The sequence below is a fragment of the Saprolegnia diclina genome (genome assembly GCF_000281045.1).
Source record: "Saprolegnia diclina VS20 unplaced genomic scaffold supercont1.3, whole genome shotgun sequence".
NCBI classification, from domain to species: Eukaryota; Oomycota; class Saprolegniomycetes; order Saprolegniales; family Saprolegniaceae; genus Saprolegnia; species Saprolegnia diclina.
The window spans coordinates 781375-794764 of NW_008246070.1; the positions used below are offsets into that span (position 1 = coordinate 781375).

The 13390-nt window shown below is 56.3% G+C and overlaps 6 protein-coding genes across 6 annotated transcripts; all 6 read left to right on the plus strand.

Annotated features, from left to right (window-relative positions):
- Positions 1–1072, plus strand: SDRG_01429 (hypothetical protein). Its single transcript, XM_008606954.1, has 4 exons — positions 1–116; positions 165–180; positions 224–416; positions 468–1072. Exons 1-4 carry the CDS (start codon positions 55–57, stop codon positions 962–964), a joined length of 768 nt encoding a protein of 255 aa, XP_008605176.1. The 5' UTR covers positions 1–54; the 3' UTR covers positions 965–1072.
- Positions 1073–1731: 659 nt separating this feature from the next.
- SDRG_01430 (hypothetical protein) lies at positions 1732–2770 on the plus strand. Its single transcript, XM_008606955.1, has one exon. The coding sequence runs from the start codon at positions 1756–1758 to the stop codon at positions 2701–2703; it is 948 nt and encodes a 315-aa protein (XP_008605177.1). The 5' UTR covers positions 1732–1755; the 3' UTR covers positions 2704–2770.
- Positions 2771–4608: 1838 nt separating this feature from the next.
- Positions 4609–7230, plus strand: SDRG_01431 (hypothetical protein). Its single transcript, XM_008606956.1, has 9 exons — positions 4609–5102; positions 5147–5289; positions 5336–5488; positions 5539–5730; positions 5775–5960; positions 6009–6107; positions 6152–6646; positions 6690–6855; positions 6907–7230. The coding sequence occupies exons 1-9, from the start codon at positions 4631–4633 to the stop codon at positions 7173–7175; spliced, it is 2175 nt and encodes a 724-aa protein (XP_008605178.1). The 5' UTR covers positions 4609–4630; the 3' UTR covers positions 7176–7230.
- A 605-nt stretch (positions 7231–7835) lies between these two features.
- SDRG_01432 (hypothetical protein) lies at positions 7836–9961 on the plus strand. Its single transcript, XM_008606957.1, has 6 exons — positions 7836–8009; positions 8052–8307; positions 8353–8548; positions 8599–8798; positions 8844–9005; positions 9056–9961. The coding sequence occupies exons 1-6, from the start codon at positions 7913–7915 to the stop codon at positions 9870–9872; spliced, it is 1728 nt and encodes a 575-aa protein (XP_008605179.1). The 5' UTR covers positions 7836–7912; the 3' UTR covers positions 9873–9961.
- Positions 9962–10285: 324 nt separating this feature from the next.
- Positions 10286–10861, plus strand: SDRG_01433 (hypothetical protein; the record flags this gene model as incomplete). The annotated part of the gene is made up of 1 exon (XM_008606958.1): positions 10286–10861. One exon carries the CDS (start codon positions 10286–10288, stop codon positions 10859–10861), a length of 576 nt encoding a protein of 191 aa, XP_008605180.1.
- Positions 10862–12188: 1327 nt separating this feature from the next.
- SDRG_01434 (hypothetical protein) lies at positions 12189–13384 on the plus strand (the record flags this gene model as incomplete). The annotated part of the gene is made up of 3 exons (XM_008606959.1): positions 12189–12370; positions 12423–13301; positions 13337–13384. The coding sequence occupies exons 1-3, from the start codon at positions 12251–12253 to the stop codon at positions 13382–13384; spliced, it is 1047 nt and encodes a 348-aa protein (XP_008605181.1). The 5' UTR covers positions 12189–12250.
- Between the last annotated feature and the right edge of the window lie 6 nt (positions 13385–13390).

A 13390-nucleotide genomic window follows, 5' to 3' on the forward strand; every position in this document is an offset into this window, starting at 1 on the left:
TACGGCCCACGCGTCACACGGCGTGGCACGGAAGACGTTTGCTACGGCTCGGGCATGACGCACGGTGAGATGAAACGTCTAGTGGCAGTGTTTGATGACATTGACACGACACATTCGTAAGTCTCTCACTCGTGTGGGTTGACGCGGGCGCTGACGGTCTCTAGGGGCGTCATCAACCTCGTACTGCATAGTTCCCACGACCTCGTCATTCATTTCATCCTAGTTGGAGTTTTACTACCTCCTCGAGTCGCCTCAAAACGAGTATACACGGGGCATCTTGCGCCTCGCGCCACAGCGAAGCGACCCGAAGAAGCTGTCGCTCGATGATTTTGTCGAAATTATGGTCAAGTTTGCTTGCATGGACAAGAAGGGCGTGATTGAATTTTGTTTCGAGACGTTCGACGAGGACGAGTCGGGTACGCATCGCCGTACTGTTATCTTGGGATGACAATTTGCGGACCCGTTAGGCGGGCTTGATAGCAATGAGCTTCGCAACCTCTGCAGCGCGATTCAAGTGCGCAACGATACCTTCTTTAACGGCAACTTTATGCGTGCGATGGAACACTTTGATGAAGACAAGGACGACCAGCTCAACCGGCGCGAGTTTCGACTCCTTAGCATCCAGTTTGGGCTCATTTTCTACCCGATCTTTCGATTCCAAAACAAGGTGCGTGTCAAAACGCTTGGGCGCTGGAAATGGTACCAAATCAAGCGCCGGGGCCAAACCATCGACGCGTGCCGCCACTTCATGCAGACACACGACGGACGTGAGCCGCCCATCACGTGGTTCGATCGCGTCTTTAGCTGCTGGAGCCATGCCCCCCGATTACGCCACATTGCGATCCAGCTCTACAAAGCAGACCAGCATCGACGGCGACTCGAAACCCAGCGAGCAGCGATATTATTCAATCTCGGTGTGCTGCCAACAGGCACGATCCAGCCAAGCCCAGTACGTTTCCAGTGAAATTGCCGAGTTGATTTATGAGCAATTGATCCCTTGTTGTTTACGTCGAAAGAGGGGTGGAGGGTAGGACCCCTTACCCTCTTTGGTGGTTACCTCCGTTAAAAATGGCATCCGAAGTTGGAGTATCCCGTGGTCAAGAGACATCATGCAATGTTCGTTTTGTGTGAAACATAGATTGTCGAGTTAGTGGCTTCATTGTCCCACTTCTTGTTGCTGCTTTCTCATGCAGAGAGCACTCAAGACGGAAACCCTTCTCCATGTGCTGGTAGTGCACGTATACGTTGTAGTAACACACAATCGGCTCGAGCATCCGGAAGTCATTCCCCACTCTTGGATTGACTTATTGCTTGTTGAGAATTAATTCTGTCTCGTGGCATGAAAAGTTCGTCAACGCTCTAATAGAGGTTTCATTTCTTTCTTGAGCTTTTTGTCGTCATCCAGGGGCAAATCTGGAACCATAAAACCGTTGGTTGCGAGTCTTGTTTCGACAAGTCCCTGAACAGGCTTTTTAAAAGTGCTAAAATAGTACTACTAGTACAGTGGCAAGACTAGAAATCGCGTTGCTGTCAACTCCAGAGCCGACGCTATGTGCGGCCAACGTATTCATGACAGTAAGCAATCCCAGCATCCTACCAAGTAGAAAATCGCTCCAGACAATGGAGTTGTGTCGTTGGTGCTGCAGCTGAGTGGCAGGCGGAGTCCGTATACCGTTTTGTTATCCGGATAAAAATATGAACCGGCCGCGGCGATAGCATTCAAAATTTCCAGCCGAGAGACCGACCGAGCGCGTGATGAATATCTTGAGCGCTGGCACGCAGCTCGGCGCTGGCCAGTTGAAGAAGCTTGTCGTGTGCTCTGCATGTGGTGGCAAGCCTGAGCCTAGCAGCCACATGTACGTCGCCCTCGACCTCTGTGCCGTTGAGACGTGCGGTGCGCCCCAAGTCCGCAATTTCTACTGCACGCAGCACATTCGGTCTCTGGAGCTCCAGCCCTGGAAGCGATACCCAGTGGACTTTTGTTTTCGCTGCAAGCGGGACGCGCTCAGCGTGCACGCGGACGGCCAGTCGATGGTGACCTTTGCCGTCACGGAGCCCGACGCCCTTTTGCATCTTCTTGCCAAGCCACCGCCCTCGACCGAGGTGCGCATGAAGCGACCGTCGGTCTTCAAAATGCTGCCGCTCCGCAAGAGCTTGGTCGTAAAGCGGCCGGTCGGCCGACCGCGCGGCCGACCTCGCCAAGTGGCGTCGTTCCATCCGTTCGGCCTGAATCCTACGCGCTCGGCGGATGCCTCGGTGCCCATCGACGCTGCCGACGACGACGCGTTCGTAGCTTCGCCTGACCTCGATTATGAGTTCGGTGAGCCTGATGAGCCCGATGCTGGCGAACCCAACGTGGCGGCTGAGGTGACCCCGGAAGTGGCGGGCGAGATGACCCAGGAAGGGGCCGTCGCTCCGACCCACCCAACGATCGAGAGCGAGCTCCGTACGAACGACGTGGTGCGACTGTCGGCCAAGCAAGTCGACGCCGCTCAGGATATTTCGCCCATCACCAAAGTCATGGCTTCGAAGCGGGTCTGCTCGATGCCCGAGTGCACTCTGGCCGCCAAGTCGCGGGGTCTCTGCATGAAACACTATTATTACGAAGCAAAGCATCGTCAGTGCCAGCGGTCTGGTTGCAAGCACATTGCAAAGACGGAAGGTCTGTGCCGCAGTCACTTTAATGGGTACAACGTCGACTAATATAGTACTATCGATTTCGTCCAGTGGCGATTGTCCAATTTGGCGAAACTGTGTGTTTACCGTGAAAACTCTAAAATTTCGTTGCCATGCTGTTTTTGCTGACTAGATTTTCAAAAATGGAGAACTCCAATCGCGAGAGGTTTGCTGGCCAACGCTTTCCTCAGCAAGTTTTACATGACAAAAATACGCAACGCCAAGGATGAAAACGCGTAAAACGTGGCTTCTGGCGGTGTAATCATGGTGTAAAAATTTCGTGGGTCGTTCGGGGCGCTACTATCGACACCACCGGACATGTGTGCGAGGGTTTGTGACATCAAGAATAGGTTGCGTCTCCTGAAAACTACGAAGGGCCATCAAGCTCACATTTGGAGAGCATGTATGGGTCCATCTCGACTCCGCCGCAATGTTGATAGCAGCGCGCTCTCAATATTTTGAGACGCCACCTCCGATAGAACCAAATGGACCGGCGGACGTATTCCAACGCGTCCACCGCCATGGCCGCAACTGGCGATTACATGCATGTATGTAGAAATAGAATGAAAGTAGGCTCGTCAAACGCTTCAAACTTAGAAAGCTCGGAGTTTTACATGCATTCTGGGTGCGCCGGTATTGCCGGATACGAAATTGGTATCCGGTCGTATTATCCTTTAGCCCGAACCTCGATGGAAAACACCATTCCAATTCTCGGGCATCGCTGCTTACTGAAAATGTCGCTACAAGTGGCTCGTTGAAGGCTAGCGCCACGCGTATGCGGTGCTGCGATGCGTAGAGCAGCGTGTACGAGCAGTTGTAAGAACACCTAACCCTAGTATACCGTCACCTAACCTCGAGCAAGGGTTGTGACCACTGCCTCGAGGTACTGCGCAAGGCTTGTCAAGGCACATTAAAAGACGAGCTTCTTCTGCAACAAACATATCAGTGTCCTTGAGCTGCATCTCTCAAACAGTCGAGCTTAGACGCAGCGCAGATCAAACATGCGTCGACCTACTGTAGGATATATAGACGGGCACAGTCTGACGGGCATGTACGTCGTCTTGACAAGTCATGTGTGAGGCAACTTATTCCTCATCTGTTGACGTTGCGCGCTGATCTTACCGCTTTTGCACGCATTTGCAACACATCCGAGGGTGATCATCGCTAACGTCGCGTCTACTGACAACCCATTTCCGATCAGAGGGAACATGAGCCATTCGCCCTTGGAGGATGGTACATAACGCATCTCATGCAGTCGACTATAGAATGGTTCCACACCCAATATAATACGAGTAGTATGCTCCCATGCTTCGGCCGAATGAAATCTTGCTGGCGTGGACTCGAACTTTTACCCAAGGCTTGGGCTCAGTCATTTACATAAACACGGGCTACGAAGTGCATCCCCGGAGCGAGTGCGAGAGTCGCTGTTGCTCAAGTAGGAGTTCGTTCTACCCACACGGTCTACAGCGAATACGCCTGAAATTGCCCTTTCTATATATCTCAATCCCTCCCTGCTTGGCGGCTTCGTCCATTGGTCTCCCAACCCGAGTGCCGCCGCGGTTTGCTTGTCCAGGAATTGTGGGAAGGACGCAAAGCGAGCGCGGAAGGTCAAGAACCTCGGCGAGCAGCCACAGATTAGAACAGCAATTCCATTGGTACACCTCGTACTATCCGCTGCTGAGATCCTTCCGAGACAATTTAATAACTAGGGTTAACCCCGCGTTTTTCAGGTAGGGTGTAGTCGAGCTTTTTGGTTTATGTGGGGCATAGGGCCAGTGGGCTATCTAGCGATTTTATAGACTCCTATACGGAGGCTACCGTATTTACGCCACTTTTACGTATATTTGCGCAATTAGCGTACAATTCCACTCGTTCACACGTTAACAAACCGACAAATCAAAAGCGAGCTCGTCGGATGGGAGAGCCAATCATTTCTGGTTTGTGCTGACCAACAATGGCGAAGGGCAAGAAGGGTGGCGCGCCGCAAGCGAGCGCCGTCAAGCGCAAGGCGTACTACAGCGATTCGAGCGACGACGATTCGCACGTCAACTTCAAGCAGGCGGTGCCGCTGGCATCGCTCGAGAACGCGCCGGTGCGCGATTTTACGGGCGAGGCCAAGCCGGCGCCCAAGCCCAAGAAGAACAAGGCCAACAAGAAGACCAAGTCGGACAAGCCCGTATACATTGCGAACGAGCCTGCGCCGTCCAAGAAGCAGGCGGTGTCCGGCGAGTCGCTCGAGCAGCGCAAGCTCAAGACGATGCAGCAAAAGGCGATCCGATCTGAGAAGGTCGTGTGGCGCAAGTTTGGCCGTGAAAACACGCTCTTTGAAGATTACTATGGCGATCTCTTCCAGCTGCCCAAGGACGAGTGGAAGACGCTCAGCCAAGTGCTCGAGAGCCCGCCGTCCGTGTACTTTCGTATCAACGGTACCCAAGCCCGCGTTTGGCCGGTCGACCCACGTCATGTGTAGAAACGTTCCCGAGCTTGAGCGAAATCGCCAAGGGCAGTCTCGACTGCGACTTTGACGTGACGGGCGCCGTGCTCAAGCTGCCGACGGGTGGCGAGCGCACGCTCTCCCTCGGTGCGGTGGCGTACGACCCTTCGATCTTCAAGGTATGTCGATACGCGTCCTGAGTCCATCGACTCATCGGCCTTTTAGGTCAACGTCGACAGCAAACTCTTGCGCAAGACACCGCGGCTCCAAGCGATCAACAACTTTATTCGCGACCAGACGCTCATCGGGACGGTCCTGCGCCAGGAAGCCATGAACATGCTCCTGCCCCGCTTCCTGGACGTCCAGCCGCACGACAGCGTATTCTTGCACTTGTTTTGCTCTAAAAGGTGACGTGAATGTGGCATTAGGTCCTCGACTTGCACGGGTCGGGCGCGAGTCGGGCAGCGCCTTTCGTCGAGCGTATGCTCGACACCGAGTCCAAGGCGCCGACGGGTGTGCTCGTCATCAACGAACCGGATGCCGCCAGCGCGACGAAGGCGGCTCGCGTCGTCGCCCATACGGTTGGCAACGCGTCCAACGTCCTTGTCACTGCCCACAAGGTTCGCATCGGATTGGTATTTTCATTTATACACGTTTTTCCTAGACGGAAGAGTTTCCGGAAGCTGCCGACGTGTTCCTCTTTGACTGTGTGCTCTGCTCCGTGCCGTGCTCGGGCGACGGTTCGATCCGCAAGTACCCTGAAAAGTGGCGCAACTGGACACCGACGTCGGCGTTTGCCACCCACGCGACCCAGCTCGAGCTCGCGCAGAAAGCGATGCACTCGCTCAAGGTACTCGTTTGGCCGTGCCCTGCGCGATGACGAGTCGCAACTCGCTAGGTCGGTGGTCACATGGTCTACTGCACGCGCTCGTTCCACCCGATTGAGAACGAAGCAATTGTTGCGCAGCTCCTCCGCTCCAGCAACGGTGCCTACGAGGTACGAGCGTACGATGCTGCAAATGAGACTCAAGCGCGACGTAGCTTGTCGACGCGTCGACACGTGTGCCCGAGCTCAAGACGCGCGCCGGCGTGAGCGCGTGGAAGGTCTGCAATGACGAGATGACGCCATTTGCGTCGTACGAGGCTGCGTCCGAGGCGCACCGCCGCTCGTTGAAGCTCCGGCCGTCGATGTTTGCGCCGACCAAGGCCGAAGCCGCGCGCTTCCACCTCGACCGGTGCCGCCGCGTCTTGCCGCACGACAATGACACGCACGGCTTCTTCGTCGCTGTCGTCCAAAAGACGGCCGAGCACGCGCGCGTCGCTGTCGGGCCCGCGATGCCGTCGGCGCACACGCCTGCGACGGCCAAGAAGGCCAAGGATGTCAAGCGCATCGGTCTCTACTCCGCGATTGAGCCCAAGCACTATGAACAGCTCGTGGAGCGGTTTGCGCTGGACCTCTCGGAGGACCAGCTGCTCGAGCACGTCAAGATCTCCAAGACGCGTGACGTGCACTATGTGACACCGGCCGTGGCCGAGGTACTCGTCTGCAAGGATCCTGAGACCTAACGTCAAGTTGTAGGTGCTGCGTGCTTTTACCGGGAAGCTCAACGCCCACAAGGCGGGCACGGCAGCCTTCCAGGTGCACCAAGGCGCGTACTCGCTCCTGGACGAAGGGCTCCACGCAATCTTGCCGCACCTCCACGAACGCATTTTGGGCGTCGACATGGCGCAATTTTCGTCCTTGGGTATTCGTGTTCGAGATGAAGAATTGTGGGATTCCATTTTGCATGGTATAGTGTCGACCAAGCAAGCGTGGCTGCAGCACTTGACGCCGCAGGTCCAAGCGCAGCTCGACGACGTCGCCGACGGCAGCATCGTCCTCGCCCTGGACGAGTCCGAGCCGATGCAGACGAGCGAGCGCGACATTGCCCTTGTGGCCATGAAGCGGCATTCGTCGATCACGGTCACGGCGGCGTCGAACGTGCTTGGTCGGATGAAGACGCTCATGCTCGAGCTCAATGTCGAAGAAGAGGAGTACGACTCGATGGACTATGACGATGAATAACCAAACCCCTTTAAACTAAATACACTGTATCGATCCTAGTTGCAGCGTATGAAACAGGACCAACCGGCTGTTGTCATCCATGCAGGTACACTGTATCCGAGCTCGTTGGGACGGAACTCTCCCAGCAACGTCCGACTTGACGATGCACGATGGCTCGTCGCGGGCGTCCACCTCTCTTGGCAGCTCCGTAAATCGAGCCCACTGTGCAACCCTCCTGTCGGACTACATTGTATATCGTCGACGGCCATTCCTGGTGCTATCCTGCATACTGGCTATCGTAATCGGCGCTCGCAAATCCTGTGACTTTGCAGCCAACTCTGCAGCCACATCACTCCTCTCTGCCTCTTTCATACAAACTTCAAGTGCTTTCGGCCGTTCATTGGCAGATATTTAATTTGCGTCGACAATAATAATATAAAGTGGCACGAATGAATCGCCACGAACACCACGCGCAATATTAAAAAATACGCGACCCATTTATATAAATACCGCGCGCGCCAACGATAAAAATACGTTGGCGACACGCATCTTTTTATATTATTTCAACGCGATCACGACACGCATTTTAATGCCGGCTGCATAGAAACCTAGGCTCCGGCTGCAATAAAAATACTCGGTAATCAAGTCAGTCGGTGTCGAATTTTTTTATCCAACCATCCCAACTGGCCGACCGGCAAACTCACCAATGAACTCAGAGTAGGTTTTGCCGCAGGAGAGCCGACATTGCCCTTGGCGTCATGCAACGTCGTCGCCTGCACCCGACGACCTCGTCGATGACGGCGAAGAAGAAGTCGACCGTCATCATGCCGCCGAACAAGCCGACCTCCAAGAAGGGTACATGCGCCGCGCCGCCCTCGCCGCTGACGTGGCGCGTAGACAAAGACCTCAAGAAGGTCAAAAAGACGCCCACCAACACGCTTGGCGCCTGGGTGCTGCCGACCATTGAGCCGGACCTTCTAAAGCGCAAGAAGGCGGCGCCGACGCCTCCTCCTGTGCTAACCGCGCCCGTGATCAAGCCCACCCCAGCGCTGACCATCTCGCGCCAAGAGACGGCGCGTGGCCGCAAGCAGCCGAGCTGGAAGGCGGACGCAGAAATCTCCAAGCCCATTTTCCCTGTGGATTTGCACGATAGGTACGTCGCTGCCTTGTGCGCAATGGAGGCTGACACATGCAGTAGCCTGCACAAGGAGATTGTCGAGTACGCCCGGTACACCAAGGCCATTGTGGCCGAGATGGCCATCCACATTGAAAAGACGATCGAGATGGTGCGAAACTGCGTGCGCAAGCTCTGGCCCGACGCCAGCGTCGACACGTACGGCTCGTATTCGACGGGCATTTGGCTGCCCACCAGCGACATTGACCTCGTTATTCTCGTACGTCCTGTCTCTGCCATATCGACACACTCGACTTGCTTTGGCTCTAGGGTGTTGGTGACCCGGCCGACTCGCCTGTTGTGCATTTGAAGCGCCTTGCCGCGCAACTCGGCAGTGAAAAGTGGGTCGAGTCGATCGTGATGGTCGACACGGCCAAGATTCCGCTGCTCAAGCTCGTGAGCCTCGACTCGTCCGTGCCGATCGACATTACGTTCGAGTCGTCCAACACGCACAGCGGTCTTTTGGCACGGTACCCTCGGTTCTGAGCCAGTGCCAAATGCTCAGACCACTGTAGCGATCTCGTCAAGAGCCTTGTGGATGAACTGCCGGAGCTCTACCCGTTGGCCATCGTCTTCAAGCAGCTTTTGCGGGAGCGCGGACTGAACGACTGCTACAGCGGCGGCGTCAGCTCGTACTCGATCGTGCTCATGATTGTGCACTTTTCGCAGCTTTGGCGGTATGTCGCTTGCCCTCGACAAAAACTGTTTCAACATTGTCTTGCAATAGAGCTGGTCCCACGGCGTTCAAAGCCGCGATGATTTATGCGTCCGGGTCGTTGCCGTCGGAAGCCATCACGATTGAAGACACTGTCAATGACAAGGTCGAGGCGCCGGCGCCCGTGTCGCCTGCCAAGTCCTCGACGACGGCGCCGTCCCCAAAAAAGGCGCCGGCCAAGCCTGTCGAGGCGCTGTCGACTGTGAAATCGTACGCGTCGGTCGTCGAAACCGAGCCGTTTACGACACTGTCTTACGCTGCCGTGGCCGTGGGCAGCTCGAGCGCCAAGGCGACTCGCCATCCCGCGATGGCCCCGACGAGCTACGCCTCGATTGCGATGAAGGAAGCGAGCAAGGACGACCACCTCGAGGCAGTGAGTGTGGCGAGCAGCCAGGCCGACACGGAAGATACGTCGGCCGACGAGCGCGAAGACCCGGACCAGTCGCACTGGCCCGTGTGTCTTGGCGCCCACGCGCTGCGCATGCTAGAGTTTTTCGGCTGCATTTTCAACTACCAGAAGAGCGGCATGAGCGTGCGCAACGGCGGGTTCATCTTTCGTCTCCACGACGAAGGGCCGTCGCCGTTTGTGAAGGCGCACATGGTGATTGAAGACCCGATCCACCCCGAGCGCAACGTGAGCGCCGCCAGTTTTGCCTTTCAGAAGGTGGTCGCGCTCTTTGAAGACTCGTATTTTGCGCTGCAGTACTTTCGCCCGACGCGATTCAGCCCGTCGCCGCTGAGCTGCCTCTTGAGCGGCGCGGGGCACCGCGGCGTCCATCGACGGCTCATGTACCCGGATGACAAGCATCAAGCCACGCACACGGCGTGAGACGACGATATAGTAGGGGATTATAACCCGTAGAAAAGCAAGCTAGAGAAACTGTAATGTAATTAACAAGGTAACTTTGAAATCCATAAGTCCTCTTTCAAGCCTCCTTCTCTTTCAAAGTAGCTTTGAAATACATAAGTCCTCTTCTCTTGAACAAAGGCAGCATTTTCCAGAACTGAGTGGTAACCAGACCGCCGAGAATACGAGAGCTGGTTGGTGCTGGGCATGAGCTCACTCTCTTCTCGAAGTCGAGTATTGACGAGTCAGTCCGCTGGCCCTTTTCACGCAAAAGCGATTCGGAAGAAATGTGTTCCATTCTCAATTCTCAATTCTCAATTCCGCTTTCCTGTGCGATAGTGTACGCGCGTGGACGGTCGTCCGTGGCCTCGTCAATTGCCAATTGACGACGCAGCATGACAACCATATCGGCTATCGATTGGCTCTTTAGCGACACCGCGCCGCTCAAGGTCGAGCTCGAGGCCTCGCTCGTCGACGCCGACTACATTCACCCGCAAGACTGGGACGAAGTTGAACGGCTCCTCAGCGTTGCCGTGCTACCGCCGACCGCGACAACCACTTCTCCAGCAGCAACGAGCCCCACCCGCCGCAGCTTTAAGGGCCCGAAAAAGTGCTCGGTCGAGACGTGCGTGAACCGCGTGCGGTCCCGAGGCTTGTGCAAGATGCATGGCGGTGGCAAGCGCTGCCTCGCGGTTGGCTGTACGACCTGCAGCGTCGGTGGCTTCTTCTGCATCAAGCACGGTGGTGGCAAAAAATGCACGTTTCCCCACTGCAGCAACGTGGTGCAGTCGCGGGGCATGTGCAAAGCGCATGGTGGCGGCGCGCGCTGCACGCTTCCAGGCTGCAACAAGAGCAGCCAAGGCAAAGGGCTCTGTACGACGCACGGCGGCGGCAAGCGCTGCAGCGTCGAAGGCTGCACCAAGGGCGCCCAGGCCAAAGGACGCTGCTACTCGCACAGCGGCGACGAGTAGAGTCTATAGCGACCCATCCGGCCAAGACGACGCGGACCACAACACAGCAACACTGTACACTAGTACCATACAATATAAAATGGCCCTGCAGACTATTTCCTACATCCTAAATTAAAATGGACATCAATTGTCGTGTTTCACAGGTACAATAACGTTAGACGATGTTGCATCGAGCGTTTCAACCCTGTTAAGGACTCGAACAAGCTGCATTGCGAGCTGCTGCTTGGTGCCAAAGAAGAAATCATTCCGAGTTTTGCCTCGAGCGCAGCTTGTTGCATGGGGTCCACGCCCGAGCTCAACCCACTTGTGGACCATTTCCCGTGGGAACGAGTCGATGCACGTGTCGAGCTATCACTGCAACCAGCGCCTGCCTCAGTACGGCATGGCCAATTTGCCGAGCTACACTGTAGGAAGGTGATCGTCGAGGCTACTGTTGCTTCGCAACGACGGACGCGCAGCTGAGGGCAAGCTGCCCGAGAGGTTGCGAGTAGCCAGTGAGGAGCTGCATGCTGGTTGTTCGACTGGGTGCGTCCAATCTGTGGCTGTCGCTGCTTGGGTCGATGACTACAGTGCACCAAGTGCCACTGTTTCCAGGATTCCAGACTGGGATGTGCGAGCCTCCCACGCCTTCTTTGGCCTTGTTACCAACGACGCCCGCTGTCAACGAATCAAATCGCGCGCCCGCACCTTGTCCATCAACTGCACCCGGCTACTCGTCGACTTGTGAACATGACGCGCCGTCTATGGGGTCCCGAAAGCGTCTCGCACCCTCACGCCGTCCTTTCCCTGCAACGTTGCCGAGACAACCACACAAGACTGGACTGGTGGAGGTTCCTTGCACAGCCAAACCAGAAGCATTTGCTGGCATACGTACAGTCGTTGTTCGGGTTCGATGTTCCAACCGAGCAGACTGTATAAATAGAGGCCACTCACCCGCTTTTTCTCACCCGTGTCTGAACGGGCAGGCCTGCACCAAGCACCAGTCTCGACTGCAAGCCGCTTCCGTGCATCCTACATGGTGTCATACCATCACGACGCGAGCGTGCCCGTGCGGAGGCTTGTGCAGGGTGGCGGCTTGACCACACCCTTCAGTTGTGTGTTGTGTGAGCTTCTGTGTTGCCACGTGTCATTGACATATTGAGACGAAATGAATAAACTGTCGTATATTGAGACACTATTGATATAAATACCGTCGCCACTCGACCGCGTCATTGGCTCCATCCGCACCATCGAACCACTGACCAGCATCAGATTGGCTAAAAAGAATTGAAATCGTGGCCAATGCAGCCAATGAAACCGTCGGACGAGTGGAAAACGCTGGCGCGTGGCGATTTGCGCGGAGAACAATCGGCGTTTTGAGCGCTTGGGACACAAACACGCTGCCCGAGCATGTCGGACTGCACGCATGAGCTCGAGGACCTCCTCGTCGAAGTCTTCGAGAGCCTCGCCACGGACGGACCCATCCTGCCCGAGCACGTCGCCCGGAAGCTCCATGGCATGGTCCACCTCGTACGTCCTCCCGCTCCTCGTCCTTCCGAGGCTCATGATGGTCGTCTTGTAGCATCGACTCTGCTCGCACCGGTACAGCTCCGACTTTGTGGGCACGAGCTGCCTCGAGTGCGGCGAGGCCCGGCGTAGCAACCAGGCGGACAGCGACGAGCTGACGCCCGAAGAGGCCGAGACAGACGTCGAGGTCAGCGCCGTGCTGGCGCGCCCCGAGCTCGTAGTCGAAGATGCACCGGCGTGGATTGCAATCCAAAAGCAGAACGAGCATCCCGAGTTGCTCATCGAGTGCGACTCGGACGACGACTCGGACGACGACGATGGCTTTGTACCGCGCTCCGACTGGGCGTCGAGCCAGGACCACCCTGAGATCGTCATTGAGCTCGAAGGCCCGCCCGTGCAGAGCGCTCAGCCCAAGATTGTGATCGAGCTCGAGCACGAGCCGAGCTACATGGCCGCCTTGACTGCACACCCCGAGCTTGTCATCGAGATGGACGCGACGCCGGTGACAGCGACAGAGACATGCGACGAAGTCAGCCACGTCAATGGCGACGAAGAAGCAGATGACGTGGCAGAAATGCAGAGCCCATCGTTCCTCGCGCTGCCTGCGATTGAAGAAGAGGACGTCGAGACGTGCTCGGTGGCGTCGATGATGGATGCGCTCGAGTTGGCCGGGAAGCCGCTGGTCCACCTGCCGAGCGTTCCCCAGTCGAGCGAGACACTGAGCATGCACTCGGACGATGAGACCGTCACGTCGGTGGACCTCGACTTGGAGAACATCCAGTCGCTCAACAACGAGTACGACGAGTTCTTTGAGTTTATGAACCAGCAGCTCGAGCCAGAAGAGTCGCCCGACGAGATGCCCAGCCCCCGGGCAGCATACACGCCGACGCACAGCAGAAGCAGCAGCGACGCCAGCGACTCGGAAGATGACGATGTTCGCGTTCTTTACAGCCCCAAGTCCACCGCTAGCACGAGCCCTTGCTCGTCCATCGCCAAGGGCAAGACCTCCGTTTCTAATGGCCA

Bases quoted from the DNA above. Each gene is read 5' to 3' on its own strand.
- SDRG_01432 (XM_008606957.1), top strand. From the start codon at position 7,913: ATGCAACGTCGTCGCCTGCACCCGACGACCTCGTCGATGACGGCGAAG. The intron at 8,010-8,051 runs GTACATGCGCCG...CGTGGCGCGTAG, and splicing joins CAAGCCGACCTCCAAGAAGG to ACAAAGACCTCAAGAAGGTC. The intron at 8,549-8,598 runs GTACGTCCTGTC...CTTTGGCTCTAG, and splicing joins ACATTGACCTCGTTATTCTC to GGTGTTGGTGACCCGGCCGA.
- SDRG_01431 (XM_008606956.1), top strand. From the start codon at position 4,631: ATGGCGAAGGGCAAGAAGGGTGGCGCGCCGCAAGCGAGCGCCGTCAAG. The intron at 5,103-5,146 runs GTACCCAAGCCC...CGTCATGTGTAG, and splicing joins CGTGTACTTTCGTATCAACG to AAACGTTCCCGAGCTTGAGC. The intron at 5,731-5,774 runs GTTCGCATCGGA...CGTTTTTCCTAG, and splicing joins TCCTTGTCACTGCCCACAAG to ACGGAAGAGTTTCCGGAAGC.
- SDRG_01430 (XM_008606955.1), top strand. From the start codon at position 1,756: ATGAATATCTTGAGCGCTGGCACGCAGCTCGGCGCTGGCCAGTTGAAG.
- SDRG_01429 (XM_008606954.1), top strand. From the start codon at position 55: ATGACGCACGGTGAGATGAAACGTCTAGTGGCAGTGTTTGATGACATT. The intron at 417-467 runs GTACGCATCGCC...CGGACCCGTTAG, and splicing joins GTTCGACGAGGACGAGTCGG to GCGGGCTTGATAGCAATGAG.